Source organism: Helicoverpa armigera, chromosome 17 (assembly GCF_030705265.1).
Source record: "Helicoverpa armigera isolate CAAS_96S chromosome 17, ASM3070526v1, whole genome shotgun sequence".
Taxonomy (NCBI): domain Eukaryota; kingdom Metazoa; phylum Arthropoda; class Insecta; order Lepidoptera; family Noctuidae; genus Helicoverpa; species Helicoverpa armigera.
Genome location: NC_087136.1, coordinates 5,913,698 through 5,934,825, shown reverse-complemented (window position 1 = coordinate 5,934,825; position 21,128 = coordinate 5,913,698). Strand labels below are relative to the sequence as shown.

Genomic DNA, 21,128 nt, shown 5'->3' with positions numbered 1-21,128 from the left:
AGATTGATTAGTACATAGTTTAAGGGAGTATGATGGCAAGATATATAAGCTTTTAAGATTACCTGTCATCCCTCGGTCTTAAAACGTTCTTTACAGCCAATCCGGAGCCATTACTTTCCTGGAGCGCAATATAAAATCGTCACAAACAGCAATTAGGGCGCTGAACCGATTAACTCCCATAATCGCTCGAACGTGCTAACGTTGACGCTATAAAACGTATACTAATCCAACCGTTTCGAAAATAAAATAACGATGTCTCGTATGGTTTGGGTAGCCACCGAACAGGTCTATAAAATTAAACCACTAAAACCAACTCATATAAAATTCTCCCCATTCTGGGCGAGGATTACCCACTTATTTCTCGAATTCAAGACAAAAAGGATGTCTATAAAAAAAGGTGTATTTTGTCACAGGTGTATGCTACAAAGTTGGATGTGACTGGATAGTTGGGTCTGATACGGAAGAAGACAAGTGCGGTGTGTGTGGTGGAAACGGTTCAGCCTGCAAGACTGTTCAGGGCATCTACAGTAAAGGAACCACTAAGCAATCTGGCTTTAGCGAGGTAAGATACTTCAGAAAATTATACTATTGATACAGACACCAGCACATGTAGCTACTACAATATGTCTTCGTTTAATAGATTTTCAACTTTATCTCCAAAACATAAGATTCAATGTACTTTACAAATTTGAGTAGCTTGATGTGCTCTAGGTATCATTTATCACATACTTTTAGAAGCCCTTTTAGAAGAGTTGTTGTTGTAATGCTTAATTCTCCACAGGTTGCAGTCATACCTGCAGGATCAAGGAACGTAAAAATCCAAGAGAAAGTAAATCCTGGAAACTTCATATCTATTGGAAGCGCTAAGTCGAATAAAATATACCTGAATGGAGCACGGTAAGTCCAGCACATTAACGAGACGAGAAAATCTTTCGTCGAAAACCGTCAGTTGCTAATGATTTACTTTTATTACAGAAATGCTACATTGACGGAATACTTTGTGGCTGGAACTCAGGCTATTTACGAACGAGATCGTGATTGGGAGAAAGTACGAATTGTTGGACCACTGGCTGAGGATATCAAAGTTTATGTAAGTAAAATATTACACGACGATCAACGAGTTAGCAGTACTAACAAGACTAGTCATAACACAAAGTTGCCTGTCTAAGATACCTTTCTTAAAAAAAAGTTTTAGTTTCTCTTGTGTAGGTATTTATAAAATAGCATAAAAACTGGGATGACTTACACTCAGTAATTAGATCGAACAAAGAGGCAAACCTTAGGGGAGACCTTTGTCCACTAGCGGACTTCTCTAGGAGAACACAAAACCAGTAAGACCAATAATTAAATTGTCCTTCCACTTCCAGCAACGAATATACAGCGGCCGTCACCGCAACCCCGGCGTGACGTACCAATACACGGTGGATCGGCAGCGCATGAGACGCCGGTACAAGTACCGCGTGTCCGAGTGGTCGGCTTGCTCCGTATCGTGCGGCATTGGGTACATGAGGCGGAAGTATGAGTGCGTCGATGATCATAATCGTAAGTAGCACTTTTGTATTACGGTCACAGGTTCAGTATTTGGGCTCAATACTTAATGCTCGTGTACTATGATATGTTATAAGCAGCTGGGTGATCTTCCTACATGAGAACAGTCGCCATGACAAAAGTAGGACGCCAATAATTAGGCCTCAGCAGTAAAAATGTTCTAGGGGGAAATGACACTCTAATTGTCCAAAAGAGAAAGCCAATGAAATGAAGGAGTAGGAGTTATGTATCTTAGATTCATCATAAGCAGGAAACCAGTATACAACACAAAGGAATATTTCAAAAGAAATTGGTTGAACCGCCAAGCACCAAAGAAAAGATTATTTAGACCCCATATTTATGGTTTACTGCAGAAGACAAATAAATTAACTTGACATAAGCAGGGATATCTTTTACGATCACAGGGCATTCCAATATTAATATATCCTACATTACGCTACACAGGTACAGTGGACCTGTCCCAATGCTACCACAACGAGTCTCCGCGTCATGAAGCTATGATGCAGCAGTGCAGACAGCCGGCCTGCCCTCCTCACACGTTGCACACGCACTGGTGGGTCGGCGCCTGGAACCCTTGCTCCAAGCCCTGTCATATGCCGGTAGGTGTTATATTCGTACAAATCAATGATAACCATTAATTATCTTGTCCTGTTTTATAAATGTTATAATTACTGTAGAATTCTGCAGAAGAGACTCATGAACTATCGCTATTATTTTATTTTCATCCATAAAATTGCAACTGCGTGGCACTGCTGGAGCCACGAATGAAACCGTTTTCGTGCGCCTCAGTAATATGCATAATACTTCTGATTGGTATCATGCAATCAGAAGTCATCATGATGATGATGATGACTTCTGATTGGTATCAAAGCTTGCTAGCAAACGAATCTACGTACCTGCTGTTTACTACAACATACATACTACATACATGTTGTTACAGGGCGAGGAAATCACGAAGCAACGCGGCGTATACTGCGTAGACAAACTAACGAACAAAGTGATAGAGGACTCCGAATGTGATGCACTCAGTAAACCGATTAGCACAATCAAATGTGCAGACGTACCAGCATGTTAACGGAACGATATCACACGCCATGGAAATGAATCCATACGGAACACATCAATCAACGCGGTTTTATGATACACTATCATATCACGCAGTTTCAAGCGAGTGTTCGCAAGTACACTCGATAAGTCGTCAATCCCTCGCGGCGACGGCTTGTGCCTGTACAATCAGGTACAGCAGACAATACGTATCTGCTCATCATCGACAGACATAGGGTTCAGGAAGGAACGCAGACAGAACCGAGACAAATGCATTTGAACAGGTAGTGGTTGAGTGAGATGTGAAGTGATGCAAGTCAGTGTAGGACTCTATAGAGCGACACTTGAATCCAGTTGTGAGTGACTATGAGCGCCAGTGTTTTGTTACGTATTCTTTGCAATAAGAAATAACCCATCGAATAGACATAAATCAGTTACGTGTAAGTACTCGAATATCCCTACGTGGTGTGCGAATCTCGCGAGTACGATCAACAATGCTCTGCAATTACCACTTACTGCCATATTATAAGTAACTAGGTTTAACATAGTCTTCGCTTAGTTATTAACTACTAATATATTATATTTTATATTCTGTAACATCAGTATTAAAGTGGTGTATGTATTTCTTTCAAATAATGCAAATTAACGTAATGTGAACGAGAATAAGTTTATAATAAATTTTTTGGACCAAAAATATTTTAGAAATCAAATTCACGTTGCCATAATCACTGTTACTGCCAATATGACACTTGTATTATATAAGTAGGTATTTACTTAAGTTCTTATATTTTATGTATTAATGGATTCATATTTTTGTACAAATGAATTATTGAGTATTTTGTAATATTTAAGTGGTTTGATGGAACACGTATTGTCACACTGGGTATCCATTATGTTAGAGCTGAAATCTGTTTAATCGCTTGTATTGTATACCTATAGACAATAAATGAATCAGCTAGTCAAGAACTTAGGCATTTGTACACCAGGCTATTCACAGTTGTTTAAATCCATATGTAATTCGAATAACATAGAGTAGTATTAGAAATGTAGGAACTCTTTATACGTATCAAATGTCTTGCACTATAGATTAAGTACCCTTCTATGATAAAGCTAGACAGATAATTTGCGTGTATAAAAATATGGACTCTATACAATTGTGCCTAATTCTGGAACAAATGTGCCGATAATATTTATGAATATTATTTAAGAAGCATTGTTTGTGTCCTCCTTTATGTGACTATGCATAATTTTAAACATTAGTAATACTTTTATTTATCACCTACCTACTATAAGTACGTATAATATCAATGTAAATGAGTTCTAGTTTTCTGATGTTTCGGTTCTAAGATGCATCAGAAACGTCAATCAATTGATACACAATTTTAATGATGTAATAAACTGCTTTAGAAACTAACCCTTAAGTGTGCACGAATTACGTATTAGACCAACAGGTTACATTTCTATCGATTGTAGTGAAATATACCATTGTACCAATTATAATTGTGTATGTAATAGATATGGCAATAAAATCGTGCATTGTTTTATATAATGTTTTTATTTTTATCCATACAAAACTTATAAAGTCCTTAACCCATTCGCTAAGAATAAAAATCACAGTGAAATATATTGGTGAAAATAATACAGTTTACGCACCAAATAAAAAGTCTTACAATCTGGACAGATCAGAATTCAGAATCACAATCAAATTGAAATAATACAAAAATATATCAAGCAAGGCCAATTTTTAGTTGCTATTCAACCTTAGAAGGAAATTCTACATTATAGCCTAAACATAACGAAAACTAAGGTGCAACTAAAAATACTTATGATAACTGTGTTATTATTATTAAAAGTTTCAACAAAAAAAGATTATTTGTGCTTTTACAAATTAATTTTACAAATTAATAGTAAAAGACTAAGCAATGTATGGGCAGCATCTAATTACATCTACAAATAATTTTCGGGCATATACATATACAATATACATATTCTGACAATGAGTATGGATCTAGAACAAATTGTTACATTTGCATAAACTAATCTAGTGTATAAAAGTACAAATAAAAAAAAATCTTGAACAATTTAGATAGGCAGAATAACATTTATTATCTTTGCCATTCTCTCTAAATGAAATGTTTTCTTGAGGTATAAAAAAAACAATCAACATGGTGGGGTTTATATCTTTCGAATACACTGAAACATTATAATTTTGTGACCCCCATAAAAATATTTTTGTTCACTTCAAGTCTTAAAATAATTGAGATTCATAGTTTGAGTATCATCTATCCTATACATCTAGAGTGCGAAAACATCCACATAATACTAATATAACCTAATATTATCATAATCAGTAGTTTCACTTTGTGTTTTTGAAAAATAAATCAGTGTTCTATAATTTTCTTACTGGGATATGCTATTTTTACGTTTACATAGTCTTACAAGTACAAATAATAAAAATCTCACAGATTGTTTTCCGTTTATTTCGGTTTTTATAACATTTAGGTTTTATTAAAAAAATACGTATAAATCTTTAATTAACCAGTTCCAGAACTAGACTCTTTCGCTAGTAAAGCTTCTGATGAAACGTCAAACCTTATGTTTTTCTTTTTTGTTGTGTTTTTCTGAAAGAGGATAAAATAAAGCTTATTTTTTTTTAATTATTTAATATGTACTAGTTGCACTACAGCCTTGTAGTAACATTTTACCCTTGTATAATAACCAGTCAACTTATTATGATTCGATATTATAAAACAATCGATTAAGTTCCATCACTACAACTGTCAGGGAAATCGTTTTACCACGGAAGATGCGACTCTACGGTCCCCTCTGTATGCGCTAGGCGTTAAGGTAGCCTTTCGAACGCAGCTTCTATAGCAGTCACTACGCCGCGAAACTGACGATTTTTTTTTAAAGAATTTTATACATTATCTTAGAACGTCTATCTATCAGTCTCTCGTCACAGCCACTGACGCTAGACGCTCGCTTCCAAAGGCTACCTTCAAGCAATATGAATGACTTACCTTTTCTTTGTTAGTTCTAGGGTCTGTGTTCTTGGAGCGTTCCTTCTCTAGATCTGTGTGTAGCGACGCGAGCTCGGCCGTCAACTCCGCTTGCACCGACCGCAACCGCTCAACTTCCACTAGGACCTCGGCTTTATCTTTCACTGTAATTTAGAAAGAAATTCTTTAGCACTTTATATTAAAATACTGTCTGCCGAATGCCACCAACGACCGACGGCTATTATGTGTCAATCAATAGTCAGAAGATACCATTTTATGTTTGTACCGTAAAGACACATTACTGAATGGATTTAAAAAATTCTTCCAATAGGTATTGGGAAGCCAGAGTATCCGTAACATAGACTATATTTAGTCTGGGTACGGGAAGTAGTTCCACAGGGCCGCGGCTGAAACCGCGGGAAAACAGATAGTACTATATAAAGTAACTTTTAAGTCAATTTGAGCTCATTTACATTTATTACATAGCATTCTCAAAATAATGGACCTCAGAGCCCTCTTGTTGTTAAACAATCACAGTTCAATATTCAAGACTTTTTGATAACAGCTAAACTGAATATAAAAACTCAACTTACTCTCTCCCTGACCAAGTATATTACACAGCTTTTTATTTCGGGACTTGACAGTAAAAAGTTCCTGCTTTAAGGAAATAACCTCTTCTTTCAGTGTTGCTATTTCTCTGTCCTTTCTTTCTAGAGCATCAGCAAATTGTACTCTGGTAATAATTTCATCAGAAGCTGGTTGACGGTTCTTTACTCTATCATAGATTTTATCCTTTAGAAGCTCATTCTTAGTTTCAGTTTTTACTCTTTCGAAAAACTCTGTGTCTTTGTCGGGGGACTTGGGATCTTCCTGCAGGCACTTCTCATCAATGTGGTTGACTGAAAGTAAAAAAAACACCGAGTTATTTCAAGGTAATAAGAATATAATACCTCACTTTGTTTACTTGAGGTCTCATCTATTTTTTGAATGGAACAGAAAATTCAAACATCAGAATAGTATATCAGAGATATTATATCACAAAGCTTTTACCTCATTTCTTACTTATCATACAGAGAAACTTACATTTCATATCTTCACCAACATTCATCATATCATTGAACTGGTCCAGGCTCATGACATTTTTCTTCTTCTGTTTTTTACCATTAGATTTGGAACTTTGTTCAATAATCTTCTTTTCAATCTCTGCTTGCTTCTTGAATTGCTTGTACACATCTTTCTTCTCCTCAAAATCAAGCTTAGATAGTAGAATAGCCTGAAAACATACTATCAATCATCAAAATTAAAACACAATGCATTTAAATCATCATTTCTTCCTTTCCCAAATATGTTGGGCTCAGTTTTTAATTTGACTGGATAAGGATGAATAGCCACCAATGTTTTACATGGAGCCTTATCAGACCACCCATAATGACTGCCAAATCAATCCCTGCTGCTTTAACTTCTTAAATGTTTTTAGTGTTAAGATAATAAGGCAACTACATTAACGAATAACGTTTATCAAATCTGTGGTAGGCCTTACCCTAACTAAAGGTACCCAACTTACACAAGTCTGCTCCCACCCGGCAAAAATAATATACTTAATTTAAATATATTGCTCTTTAGATATATTTTACATTAGCATAAATTAGTAGACAGCGCGGACAGTTCACTGCTAGCAGTCGCCGCGTCGCGCCGTTGCCGCGTCAGTCAGTCGGTCAGTATCTACCGAGCAATCCGCGAAAAATGAGCAAAGCAAACCGCGGTCGCCGGTTGGATTGCTGGCAGTCTGTTAGCTGTCGCCATGTGGACTGCTGGGTGCCTGCTAGCTATCACCACGTAGACCACGTTGACTGCGAGCAGTCGTCTAAGTTTAGGGCGGTGTTGGGAGAGAGCAGTGTTGGAACAGAGTTGTTTAAATGTGCTATGACCCTTACACTCAGTCCAATAACAGTGTATTTTTTTTACTGATGTATTCCCAGATACCCACCTAAAGAGGCTTGTAAGTAAAAACACAATTTTATACTGAAATAATACATTACTGACTTGTTGTAATTCAGACTCAAAGTTGCCGTCAACCATTTCTTCATCCTTCTGCTTCCACAGTTCCCATTGGTCAGAGGAGACAGGTTGCTGTTTGGACTTCTTCTTTTTAGGGACGGGTGGCTAAAAATAATGTCTAGTTTATATTGCTGTCCTGTCTGACTATGAAAATAATCATCAAGATTTTTAATCTATGCTTATATTATAATGAGGAAAAAAATATATTTTTGTTTGTAATGGATAAACTAAAAACTAATGGACAGATTCAAAAAATTCTTAGTTTCACTGTTGGAAAGGTGCACTCTTCCCGAGTAACATAGGGGAGTCTCTTACTCTTCCTGAGTATTTCTCAGGGGGTGTGAATGGAACCGCAGAAAACGGCTAGTCTTACTATATTATTGGAACTGCAATTAAATCTGTAAGTATGTATGAACTTTCAATTGCAATGGTTTTTGGTGCAACTGCAATCCAATACCAACTGTACTACAACTCCAACTGTATTTAGGTAATATAGGTGCATAAGCATAGAAAATCAATTTATTAGTGTTTTGAAATAACTTTAACATAACTTCTTCGTTTTCTTATCAAACGAATGATCCATATGACTAGAATACTTGATAAGTCTCTTTTTAGTTATTACAAATATGTCTAAAAATTCTGTAACCTGGGGTTTAGTAGTGGTGATGGTTTTAGGTTTCTTTGCAGGATCAGTCTTTTTGGCCGAGTTTATTTTAGTCTTTTTCGTCTTCTGAATATCGCTGGGAGGGTAGTCATCATCTTCAATGCTCAGACCGGCAAATCGGGATTGTACAACCAATGCAGCCATTTTTCACAGATGGATCTGTTTGTGAATAGTTGCAAATAGTTTATACGTAAATATTGATCGTTATTCAAACATTAATACAGCCCAAAATAAACATTAAATTAAACATCACACAGTGTACCTATCTCTTGTCAATATTTTCAAAACAATTATGCAAATATTTACCAACTAGAATATATTTCGTGTTTTCATACTCACCTATTGGAAATTAATGGGAAATCGAATGTTCTATTGTTCTGTAATAAATAAACGACCAGAAAGCGGCGATTAAGATACCCAACGGACTAGACAGCCGAATGCTTTGTTGCCAGATCACAAAAAATCAATAAAACTAACTAAAATAGTGATGTGTTCTTCGCCTTGGCATAGACCCTATATAGAAAAACTAAGCTCACTACAAAATCGAATTGTCGAAATAAAAGTACGACTACACCATGCTTATATTATCAGTCATCGAAAAAAAAAAAGAAGAGAAAGAATAAGTAAAATCCCAGTGGTAAATATAGAGGTCAGTGGTAAAATCCAAATGAAAATCTATTGCCTACGTGCTTGGACCTCTCTTGACTATAGCAGGGTTAAATTTTTTGACATTGACAGATATGCATGCAGCAGATATCGTTTGGCGGGGATCAGCTGTATTGAATTTGAAATAATTTTGTAAACAAATAATCATGAAATTACAATGCCAAATCGAAGTTATCAACAGACTGTACAGCGCCTTAAACATAAGATCAAGCGGAAAATATTTAAAATCAACTATCGCAATAGGAAAAGAACCTAAATGTGAAACTGAATATTTCATCTTACTTTTCTCTACTACCAATAAAACTGGAACAAAATATCGTGTAAAGAGTATCAAACAAGTGTTTGTTAAGTGTATAAACGAAGGCAAAGCAACTATACGCTTTGAAGAGCCGCCGCATGACTTGTGTTTGAAGAGTGAACCTATACAATTGAAATGTTTTATGAGGTTGTTAAAATCGTGCCTGACTGGAGACACGAAGAACGTTCAACTGGCGCCTTTATCAAGTTTAAGTGTAACTCATAAGGATACAGCTCCCACGAAGCTGGTAATACGGGATCGGAGTGAATTCCCTATTAAGGGATTGCCAAGAACATTAGAATCTCTGTACATTAATGGATTGAACTTGTGCAACTTTAGAAGAGACATCCTTCTGTTGAAACAGCTTGTTGTACTTGATCTCAGTAATAATGCCATAGAGAAAATTCCTCCAGAGTTTGGTAAGAACCTCTTTTTATTACTTTGAAATCAAGTGCGCTTTATTAGAACTTGGTATCAATATTGTTCCTCTTACAGGAAGAATGCCGAATTTATGTGAATTGTTTCTGTCTAACAATCAACTGGGGGTAAAAGGAGAAGTGGACTGGAGATGGTTGATGGGACCCCAGGTAAACAGCTTATTATCAACCTTCAGTTTAGAATACTACATTTTCAAGCCATATGTGGTACATGTATATAAAAGCAAAGTAAATACCTGTCTTAATCTAACTATATTTCCAGATCACAAACAAGCTGAAACTATTAGATATAAGTGGAAATAAATTAGGACATTTACCAAAGTCAATATGGAAGCTACAAAAACTAGTTACTTTGAAATTGGATAATAATATGCTGGATAAACTCCCAACAACACTGGGTCGAATAAGTAGTTTAAGGTAAATATGTATTTTCTTGCTCTTGCCAGTTTCACTGTGTCAATACTCAATACTTTATTTGCTTTCCATGTGTATTCTTAGGTGGTAGTCTTATAGATAGTTCACATGGACCCTGTCGGGCACAGCAAAATAAGTGGGATAGGAGAGAGGAAGCTCTTATCGGCTATGTTACTTATTATTGTTGACTAAGACTAAAGTAGTTATATAGGCAAATAAGTTACATATTTATATTTTAAAGGTCTTTTTTTTAAATTTTTTTTTTATTTAAACACTTAATCTACACTGTAAACTTGGAAGCTGTGTGTGTGCGCGTATATGTGGGTGTGTGTGTGTGTGTATGTGTGTGTGACTGTTTATGTCTTTATATTTTTATCATTTAGGTATTCGTTAACGGAATAGTACCATTTACTTATAAGAAATTGTCTAAGTTTTTTTTAAAATATATTAATTTTATCTTCTCTTTTTATTTGTGCGGGTAGTTTATTGTACAATTTAATAGACATAACGTAGGGACTTGTCGAGTGCATTTTTAATCTAGACTTACGTGTCCCGTGGGTACTACTCCATCTTCATAACCTGCCTCGCTAAATGGGCTATCTAACACCTATTTTTTTAATCTGTACAATAGCTTCTGAATTTAGCATGTTCAAACAAACAAACTCTTCAGCTTTATATTATTGGTATTTATATACACAATTCCATAATTATATCATTATATTTATCTTATCTTGTTTTGTGACAATCAAATATTTCTATGCTACCTCCTGTCACATGTGTACTTGAGTTAATTTTTTTTTAATTGAAAAAAAATAATACCCATTCTATATTCCAGGTATCTTACAATGACCCAGAATGAACTAACATCCCTACCATGCGGTTTACTGCAGTGCCGTTTGGAATACATAGACCTTTCAGAAAATAAACTTGATGTCAATGAAACACCACCTGAACCCAGTAAACACACTCCTTGGGACTTTTATATTGGCAGCTTAGTAGATTTAGCTTCAAAAGCAGTACTAAGAAATAAAATCTACTATGCAGCTAATATTATACCATGGACATTAGTGGAGTTTCTTGATAACGCCAACATGTGTATCTGTGGTGCACCAGTTGTGAATAACTTATTTTACATGAATAAGGAATTTCAATTAAAAGACTATTTCCGAGTTGTTGTCTTCAATAGTAATAGAAAAAGTACAGTTACATTCCAATGCTATTTCTGTTCACCTAAATGTTTTAATAGATGATGTTGTATTGTAATGAAGAAAATAATTTAATGATTTGAATAAAATATTTATTGATATTAACATAGTTTTACTACATTAATCACATTACATTTTACATATGTTATTTAATTAAGTCCTTCAAGTTTCCAACTGATGTCTGCAATCACTGGGGCTATCCTTATGTGGGGTTCTGAAAAAATATTAAAATCCATCATTAACATTATTTATTGTGTTAAACTTTCAAGAATATTGTAAAACAAAGTACGCTGCCATATCTGTTTATCCCTTTGCAAAAACTCGGGCAAGCCATTTATTATTAACTAGAGACCCGCCCCGGCTTCGCACGGGTTAACAGTATTTCACCACTATTTAATGGATTTTATTGTACATATAAAGCCGACCCCAACATGATTGGGAAAAGGCTCGGAGGATGATGATATTGTACATATAAACCTTCCTCTTTAAACACTATTTGATAAAAAAAAACGCATGAAAATAGGTTGCGTAGTTTTAAAGATTTAAGCATACATTACATAGGGACAGAAAAAGCGACTTTGTTTTATACTATGTAGTGAAGTTAAGTTTAAGCACTTTGAACTTACCAAGTGTGGCAATGCCTTGTGGAATAATGCTCTGTCCTTCTGGTACATTCTGGGCGGCAATAGTTGCATTTGTTGCTTCTAATACAAGCTCATTGGTCCATATTTGTTTGAAACTGTCCTTCATTTCTTTCAAAACTTTTTCCAAAGATGTCTGTAAAATAAAATATTTACGTTACTCAATATCTATTTTTTTTTTGCATATAAATAAAATGCTTGATTGAATAATTATAAAAAATATATCTAAGAAACTATATTATACCAGAAAAAGTGCCTATAAAATAAGGGAACCCTTACAGAATAAAACATTCACCTGTAAGATGTAAGCTTCTTTATCCTTACTGAAGTAGCTCAATGCAATGACAACCTCTTTTATTTGCAACCTCAAATCAAAAGTAGCTGTGACCAGGGTATGTAAAGTCATCACCAGAGCAACATCTTCATACTGAGAACCTTCTTTTAGCGACGCCACTTTACGCTCGTGTTTTCGTCTGTTCTTACTCGAACGGAATGATCGGCTAAAATTAAACACAATTATAAGAAAAAAATCTTATGCAAGGTAAAAAAACTGCAGAGTCCGAGCCTATTTTTTAAATCTTCTTTTGCCAGTAAGCAAAACAGCTTTTAGTTTAGCTGAGCCCAGCATTGAACCCTGGGGTATCCCTACTTACAACTACTGGCCCACATAAGTTAGATGACATCTGTGATCTGTCGATTCTAGTAAAACTATAAAGTCTTAATATAGCATATCATTAATACCTTGAACCTCTAGACGATGAAGCCAGAGTGCTTCCTGCATCAGAATATAAATCGCTGTCCTTGTTTGTATAGAAATCAAATGTGTCCACAGGATGTTTTGTTTTATTTTCTCTGACAAACTGTAGGCGCTCACGATGTCTTATGAATGTTGCAAAATTGTTTTCAATAAGTTCTTTCATATTCTTGTATTCTTCTAATATAGCTGGTAGAATTTTTTCATCTGCGAAAAACAAATGGTATTATACAATAAAAGCCACTATATCTTCCTTTTGTAGCTTCAAAAGTGAATAATAAAAATATTAGTTACCTTTCAAATGAGATTTTTGATATTGGGAACAGAGTCTTAACGCTGTTTTATACTGGCCACATTCAATCGCATACGAAATTGTTTCTTCATTGTTCCCGTAGTACTGATCCAGAACTGTTAATGCTTCCTTGTGTCGCTTTTGTTCTTTTAAGCCGTTTACTAGTTCCCTAATTAGACAAAAATAAAAGAGTTAAAAATTAATTCCAAAATTAGTAATTTTGTAACTACTTATAAAATTATGATCTTACCAACACAAATTCTTGAAATCAGCTTCAGGCCAAGTAACTTTAGCTAAACTTATTGCCAATTCCCATTCTGAAGCCTCTTTATAACATTCAATGGCTTTATCTATAATTTGCGCTCTTTCATAAACCAACCCAGCTTCTGTGAATTGCTTCTTCAGTTTCAAATAAAGGCCAAAGTCGTCTGATATTTCCTTGAATATTTCATCATTTGGTGAAAACAGAGCCAACGCTTCTCTATAAAGACTGTGGTACTTCACGAAAGTTTTTAACTCATTATGTCTTTTTTCTCCACAAAGTACAAGGCTCTCTACTGCTCTGTCAAACCGCTTTAAATGTTTGTTAATCGTAAATCTTTTGTAGTTTTCTTCCATTTCATTCAGTTCATCAAGCATTGGGACATATTCTTTAGGATCTTTCTGAGATTTATATGCAACTAGTAGAACTAAGTCAAAGTCGTACATGCCAAGAGCAACATCAAAGAGTTGATTTACATCAACCATATACAATAAGTATTTCAGTGCTTCATCTGACCCTACAGGTAACTTTGATCCACCAGATTCCTGAATTTTAAGTTCTTTAATGATTGATAGAGCACTTTCTAAATCTTTCATTGTATTTTTCTTTACAAAGGTCGTCAATAAAGGTAATATCTTACAATCACTGTCTGTCCTCTTTTTCAAATATTCTCTTACAATATCACATATATTTTGGATTTTAGAATCTACATCACTTTTTGGTTTGTCTGGTTTGCCAGCGTAACTACTAGAGTACATAGTTTTTGTCACATCCGAATTTTCTAGATCAGAAAGAAACAGATTTAGCCATGAAATGTTTTGAACTGATTCCAAAAATATTTCAATGTTTTTTACGAACTTATCTGGATCATGGTCATAAATGAGATTCAAATTGATCCTTTGTTTTCTCATGAGGTCAAATGCCTCATGATACTGTAGACGATCAAGGTATTCTCCAATAATCTTCAATGATAAAGGCCTTGGTTGAATGGTTTCAAGATTTCCCCTTGGCATTTGAAACACTGTCCTAGTATCATTTGGTACAGCTATGACTAATTTTGCTCCTCTTTCAATTTTCCTCTTATAGACATGATTGGATTCAGTTTTTTGATATTCACTAATAGCTTCAAGACCTGCCTTTGTTAATTCAGTGCACAGAAGCACATGTTGCAGTGTTGTTAGCAATAGGAAATGAGTATGGACAAAGAATGAACTAACATTGTTCATTATCACTCTATCATTTATATAAAGATGACCTTTATGTGATAATCCTATGAAATGTACCTCGTTTTCTACTAGAAGCACATCAAATTTCGGACATGCTACTTGAAATGAGACATCCTGAATTTCTAAATCTTCTCCAAGTTTCTCTTGTACAATTATTCCATCTTGGAGTTGCAAAAATACAGCACAAGGATTAGAAGGGTGAGATTGAATCCTAGCTACAGGTGCAGGCAAAGAACTTTCATCCTTCTTTTCGATTTTCTCTGAGCCAATGAGGAGCTCCACCAAATTGTCAGTGTCGCTGTTATAAACAGCATTACATATTAGGGTCTCAGCATTAACCCAGAACCAATTGTAACATTGAAAAGGAAAATCATATTTATTTGCCTCCACAATTTTAGAAATTTCATACTGCAGAGGAAACTTATTAGTTTGTCTATAAAATACCAACTTATTGTCTGAAGTAAAAACAAAGAAAGAATTAGGGTCAGGGTCCCCTTCTTTTTGTTTTTGAGGAGCAAAGTGGACAGAGTTGATATTTGCATCCACATGTATTTCAAAGGCTGACATTGGTGGTGGCACAACAGTTTGTCTAAAACCTGTCAAAAGTAGTTTATTTCCATCAATGACTGCTACTACTGCATCATCATCAGTCCCAAAACCTCTGCTGTGATCTACATTCCAAATCCAATTGTATGAAAAATGTTGCCCATTATGTAAAAACACATGCAGCTTCTTATTGTTGGCTATATCAAAGTCATTATCCCACATGATCCTGCTTATATTCTGTTCAGCGTTGAAGGTTAATGTTTGTTTAAGGTACCAATGGTAATTGCCAATTGTATACAGAAGCACAGTCTGTATATTACTTACAGTGTCTCTGCACTGTAAAGTTAATATTTCTGAGTCTGAACTCCAAGTGATGTCCTCTACCACTGTGTTAGCATTTACAGGAACATCAAATTCTCCATGTTTTAAGCCATTTTTCTCAAAGAAGGACACTAAATATTTTTCATTAAGTTTCTGTGTTGTAGCTATGAGATTTCCACTGGGTCTCCAAGATAAGTTTGATTCTAAGCCTTGTTGTTTTTCACTTGTGTACTGTAAATGTCCTTCTTTGTCAAAAACTTTGAATCTTCTGATTCCATTCATCATAAAACCTACTGCATACAAATTTCCATCTCCTCTCCAGGATATTTTAACTGCATCATCACCTACTGTTGGATCTGAAAATAAAACCAAATTACATTCATATATACCTTTGTGCCCCCAGTAGTTATCTCTATCCACAAAAAACATATTGCATTCTACGCCCTTTACTCAGGCAAAGTTTGTATGAAATCTGGCTATGTTTCATTACTATTAGGAAGCTAAATCTTTGAACTACCTGCAACAACTTCATTCTTCACTTTAGCAGCCTGTTTGCCAGCTGATCCATGGAACTGAGTTTCCTTCTTCCCCCAGCCAACGGTTATGAATTGTTTCTCTCCAAACTCTTCATTGAACAAGTTGATCTCATGTATGGGATCGAACATATTCATTAGAATCATGTTCATGTCTTTCGTGACCAGTACCAGAAGCTCTTGGTCGGGACTCCATTCCATGGCCTGTAAAAAGATTATAGAAATGGCTAGTTTTACATCTATAGTTGTATTTCATTTGCCAAGTTATGAGATATGTACCTATGTGATTTAGAGCTTTAAAGTTTCAAAAATAAATTATTTCAGTTGTAAGGATATGACTCGTTACGGGTAGTCAGAAGCCAGTAAGTCTGACACCAGTCTAACCAAGGGGTATCGGGTTGCCCGAGTAACTGGGTTGAGGAGGTCAGATAGGCAGTCGCTTCTTGTAAAGCACTGGTACTCAGCTGAATCCGGTTAGACTGGAAGCCGACCCCAACATAGTTTGGGAAAAGGCTCGGAGGATGATGATGTAAGGATATGACTCTTAACTTAAGGATTTTAACTTTCTAATAGTGCATGTGAGTTATTCATACCAGTAAGCCATTGTCGCAGACTCCAGCTGAGTCCACAGTATTGCCATTGTCGCTGATGGTAATTAGTTCACCATTCGCCAGTCCCACACAAAGAGTGTTGGTCAGTCCGAGAAATGTAATGTTCACAGGACTGTTGTCCGGAGACGCAATATCCGACAGATCTTTAGTCCACTTTGCCTCATTATTTTCATCAAAACATATCACACTGAGGTTATGTGTACAAACATATAGTTCGTTAGAGGAGCTGACTTCGTCATGGCCATTACATACTATGAGTTTGTTTTCCGATTTTAGGTTGAGATCTCCAAAGGAGACGTTCCAAATATTTAAGTTTTTCATTATTTCTAAATGCGAAAAATCACGATCATAAACACGTTTTGTATTGATTCGTCCCGAAGTCAAAATTTGACAGGTGTCAGTATCAGAAAGTGTCAATGCTTTTTTTAAATATATTTTTTTGGAACAAAGCTTTTCAGTTTGGATTCCAGATATTCTCACTTATCCAACTGATAATAGATGCGATGCGGTCCAAAAATTCCTCTATATTCTAACATACAGATAAGGTCATGGCACACATGAACGGCACAGCACGGCACCGCTTCAACCCAGCGATTAACTTTCCAATTAAATTTGACCCTATAAAACAAATTATCACTTCAATATAAAAAGCCAACAGAGGGTTAACAGCGAGCTTGCCTACCAAAGAACAGCTGCGCCGTGTCGTGCCGTTCATGTCTACTATGACCTATACACGCCATCTCATACGTTCCAGATATAAAGGTGGCTGGTACGGTCGCCGGCTTTCATCCCAGTACATAAAGCGCGCCGCCAAACGATACTTTGCCTCCGCTGAGTAAACCAACCAACTTGTGTCAGCTAACAGTTAGCTGCCCACCCACATCAACATAGTACCATAGTAACTATTATAGTAATCTGTGATAGTACGCTAAGTACGCCATCCTATTCACTCAAAACTCGTTCATTCAATTTCATACGGCTGTAACCATCTCTCTTCAAATAATTTACCATCTCCAATGAACAGTGATGCTATTTAGCACAATCGGGCAATAAAACATTGGGTAATAGCATTATGTTTATCTAAATTTACAGAAAATCTACAACTACATAAATAATAAACTTATTCATAGATCTTAGGGTAATAAGTTGTTTCGAACTTCTTTCTGCTCCTAGGATATGGCCGCAAAACTTTAGGAATATAGGGTGGTAAATGCTCATCCAATCTTCTGTTGAAGGGACTGATACCAAGTTCAAATGGCCGTCTCCTTTTTTCAAAGAATCTGGTGTTGAACTTAATCTTATAAATCTGCTCCCACTGATATATCTCCGGAATTAGAAGGTGCTTGGGCCTGTTAGATACTAGATGTTTGTATCGGGCTTCAAGCCAACGGCGCTTGTTATCATCTTCAATATCTGCTACAACTTGTTCTTCCTGTCCTAAATATGGTTTCATCTCATGTTCTCGTTCCTCAGGAGCATTTAAGTAGAACTGCACAAGCATCTTCAAAACCTCTTCATTAAGCCCTTGAACTTTCCCATTCTCTATGGAGTCATATAACTTCAGAGGCTTTGTTCCAAAGCAAATGTTGCTTTTTGGGTTATCAACATTGTCATTATGGAATTCAATGGTATTCAATTGGTATGCATACAGAGACCATAGCTGACCATTTGTAACAACAGTTTGTGTAACTAAAGGATAGGTGATATCATTGTATGTAGTAAAACCTTGATTATTTGCTTGAGCCAACAGCCAACCAAAGCTAGACTTAATAGCTTGACAGTGCAATGCTTCTAGATTATCTTCAGGTCCAAATGAAGGTTTTCTTGCAAGAATATGACCACGTCCATGATAAGACAGGGAGCCAAATTCATCAAAATCACCAGGCCAGAATCCTGAAATCATATTAAGTTAAGCCTTATTTATAAAAAATAGGCATAAGATTTGGCCATATCAAATGGTTATGAATTATAAATAAATATTGCAACTAATCAATCAAAGCCAATGTAAAACTGTGTTAACTAAAAGTCATATTTTTTTTCGAGTTTGAAACAAAAAATACCTGGTATATTGGTGCCATGTCTGTTATCTGTAAAATATCCAACAGCTTTTGGATTGTGATCAAACTTCGGTACTCTAAACTCAGGATTCTCTGCTTCACTGTATGGCACAAGTGGTTTCAGAGGCTGACGGTTTCTGATTGTTAATATGGGAGTACCTGCAATAAAAAAAAAACTTTTTTAATACAAAAAAGAATAATTCTCTACTTGATGACAGCAGTCAGATCCATAAAAATTAAAGCCTGTAAATATGTATTCACTGGGAAACAATGTTTCAGATACACAGTTTCTGAAACATCACGTAGATGTTTACAGCAACAATGTTTCGGAAACTGCCGTCCACACCGTCAGATGTTTACAATATGTCGCCCGAGGACGTAGTGTTGTTGTGTGGTGCCTACATTTATTTGCATAGATAGATAGATAGATATATTCTTTATTATGAACACCAACTAAAAATCAACAAGAATAAACAAAAATTTTGAAGTTGGTGACACAATGGGCGGTCTTAAACAAAAGAAACAAAATTATTTGTTTCAGAAACACGTAGATTTTGTTTCTGAAACAGTGTTTATAAACTATTGTTTCTCAGTGAATACATGGCTTTAAAGCTACTTTAAATCTATTGCTAACACTTTTTGTCTTGTTGCCAAAGAAAGAGTCTGCAATAGATTTAAAGAAGCTTTAACTTTAAAAAACAAACATCACTTTCGCCTCTAGGAAACAACTATATTCATTCACAGTAAGATCATTGAAATAGCCAAAATGAAATATAAATTAAAGCTAGTATTAAAATAAAATAAAAATGATTGTGTGACATTTACCAACATATTGGACTGCCCTGTCAATGGGTTCATACCAGCGATCTTTAAGTCCCCCATACTGTTTCCTCCAGGCCACTAGTTTGTGTGGTGGGTGAATACCACCAACAAACCAAAATGCTTCATGCCGGGGATCATAGTCAACCTGGAAAATAGTTTTTAACTTAGAATTCTAGTCTTTGGTATATAATGTAAGATTGGGCATTGTGCCCATGTTTTGTATTTTAAATTGTAAAAATGATGCTCAAAATACTTTGTGTGAATCAGAGTGTTAGAAGTTCTTTTTTCAAGTTCTATGAACTTTAAATAACTCTATGCTCATTTATCACAATCCGTGTACAACTTAGTAAAATATCTGTATTCATACTCACTTGAGAAGACAATATATGGTCCACTTTATCTGTCAAGTTATTGATGACAATTCTGTTGATTTGTCTTACTATACATTTAGCTAATGCATCCTCTTTCTGTGAAACTTCAGGTTTATCTAAGGCACTGGTGAATGTTCGGCTGAAATTAATATTTACAATGGATATAAATGCTATATTTAAACACACCTAATATATCACCATTTCAGGTGAGAATAAGAACTGCGGGTTGTTCAACCTTCAGGTTGTTCAAAGATATACCGCGGCCCTAGCACATAAATAGGCCTACAACGGTTTTTAGTCAGTAAGTCTGACACTCCCTCACCGCTGCCAACTCACAGCGGGAGGGGTCATTTGATGATTTTTGACGTCGTTAAAAAAAAGGTGAGTATAAGAATCATTTATTCGCACAGAATATGATTATTTACAAAAGGTAACGAAATAGAAAGAGAAAATAGAAGAGGTGTTCAAAGGTATGTACATTCATATTTGAAATTGGAATATTTATATAGTTCTAATACATGGTAAAGTTCTCTTGTAGATTATAGGAGTTATTAAAACAATAAAATGCATTCAGTACTTACTCCACACCATCATTTTCTATTAGAATAGCTTCCTCTATAAGAGCTTTAATTTCTTGAACAATGGCGTCAGCTGCTGCACCTGTATCATTATAAAATTCCGGTAGTTTTTCTGTAGGAATGAAATGACTTCTTGTGTAATACTGCACCAGAGGCATAGCATTGTATGGAACTTTGTCCTCGTTGAACATTATACACTTCCAACCATAATAACGCGGTATATTTAATGCTATTTGTTTTTCTTCAACAGTATTTAATTCTTGAATTTTCTTATATACTGCCTGCCTCTGTCGTAATTTTCTGCCTTGCAGAGACATGTCCAAAATTGGAGGATATTCCGGTGATTCTGTGTATTCATTTTGTTCTACTAATGCTGCTTGAGACTGTTGTCTTGTTAAAAGCTTTTTTAATTTAGGAAATGTTCGGTGAACCCTATTTAGATACATTTTCAATTCACCAAACACAATCCCAATATTCTATTTCTACCACAATATTTTGAGGTTATGTTTCGTTCTGTAATCACGATGTCATATTGTCAAAATGAAGCGCATTGAATGGGCAGTGAAACGCTAAAAAGTGTATACTACAGTAAAAAAATAATCCATTATGAACGTTAACGTTAAAAATGCATTCTATAATAAAAGAAAAGTAATTTATTTGTTTTTCTGTTGAAACAAAATAGTAATTTATAATTTCTACACTGTGTTAGCGAACGGAATTTGCCATTTCTAGACGAAATGTACCTAAGCTGATGCAACGTTTTGACATTAGCCACAGCCTG

The 21,128-nt window shown here is 35.4% G+C and overlaps 5 protein-coding genes across 6 annotated transcripts in view; 2 read left to right on the top strand and 3 right to left on the bottom strand.

Annotated features, from left to right (window-relative positions):
* The window catches only part of LOC110374357 (A disintegrin and metalloproteinase with thrombospondin motifs 7), a 70,582-nt gene extending 66,138 nt beyond the window's left edge, over window positions 1–4,444 (top strand). For both annotated transcript variants that reach the window (XM_021332033.3, XM_021332035.3), the window contains exons 15-20: window positions 414–562; window positions 782–897; window positions 976–1,090; window positions 1,368–1,542; window positions 1,993–2,147; window positions 2,489–4,444. In XM_021332033.3, coding sequence (XP_021187708.3) covers window positions 414–562; window positions 782–897; window positions 976–1,090; window positions 1,368–1,542; window positions 1,993–2,147; window positions 2,489–2,623 — 845 coding nt within the window. In that variant the 3' untranslated portion in view covers window positions 2,624–4,444. The remainder of the gene's footprint in view (window positions 1–413; window positions 563–781; window positions 898–975; window positions 1,091–1,367; window positions 1,543–1,992; window positions 2,148–2,488) is intronic.
* Window positions 4,445–5,056: 612 nt separating this feature from the next.
* LOC110374359 (G kinase-anchoring protein 1) lies at window positions 5,057–8,809 on the bottom strand. Its single transcript, XM_021332037.3, has 7 exons — window positions 8,653–8,809; window positions 8,296–8,472; window positions 7,635–7,754; window positions 6,675–6,864; window positions 6,185–6,490; window positions 5,613–5,755; window positions 5,057–5,213 (listed from the first exon to the last, which is right to left on the bottom strand). Exons 2-7 carry the CDS (start codon window positions 8,455–8,457, stop codon window positions 5,127–5,129), a joined length of 1,008 nt encoding a protein of 335 aa, XP_021187712.3. The 5' UTR covers window positions 8,458–8,472; window positions 8,653–8,809; the 3' UTR covers window positions 5,057–5,126.
* A 224-nt stretch (window positions 8,810–9,033) lies between these two features.
* LOC110374358 (leucine-rich repeat protein 1) lies at window positions 9,034–11,434 on the top strand. Its single transcript, XM_021332036.3, has 4 exons — window positions 9,034–9,696; window positions 9,773–9,864; window positions 9,977–10,131; window positions 10,964–11,434. Exons 1-4 carry the CDS (start codon window positions 9,126–9,128, stop codon window positions 11,376–11,378), a joined length of 1,233 nt encoding a protein of 410 aa, XP_021187711.3. The 5' UTR covers window positions 9,034–9,125; the 3' UTR covers window positions 11,379–11,434.
* LOC110374356 (putative elongator complex protein 1) lies at window positions 11,404–16,909 on the bottom strand. The gene is made up of 8 exons (XM_021332032.3): window positions 16,502–16,909; window positions 15,893–16,112; window positions 13,271–15,731; window positions 13,023–13,189; window positions 12,716–12,935; window positions 12,270–12,474; window positions 11,960–12,110; window positions 11,404–11,547 (listed from the first exon to the last, which is right to left on the bottom strand). The coding sequence occupies exons 1-8, from the start codon at window positions 16,838–16,840 to the stop codon at window positions 11,483–11,485; spliced, it is 3,828 nt and encodes a 1,275-aa protein (XP_021187707.3). The 5' UTR covers window positions 16,841–16,909; the 3' UTR covers window positions 11,404–11,482.
* A 672-nt stretch (window positions 16,910–17,581) lies between these two features.
* LOC110374364 (large ribosomal subunit protein mL65) lies at window positions 17,582–20,873 on the bottom strand. The gene is made up of 5 exons (XM_021332041.3): window positions 20,351–20,873; window positions 19,770–19,908; window positions 19,402–19,543; window positions 18,580–18,735; window positions 17,582–18,412 (listed from the first exon to the last, which is right to left on the bottom strand). Exons 1-5 carry the CDS (start codon window positions 20,791–20,793, stop codon window positions 17,640–17,642), a joined length of 1,653 nt encoding a protein of 550 aa, XP_021187716.3. The 5' UTR covers window positions 20,794–20,873; the 3' UTR covers window positions 17,582–17,639.
* Window positions 20,874–21,128: the final 255 nt, after the last annotated feature.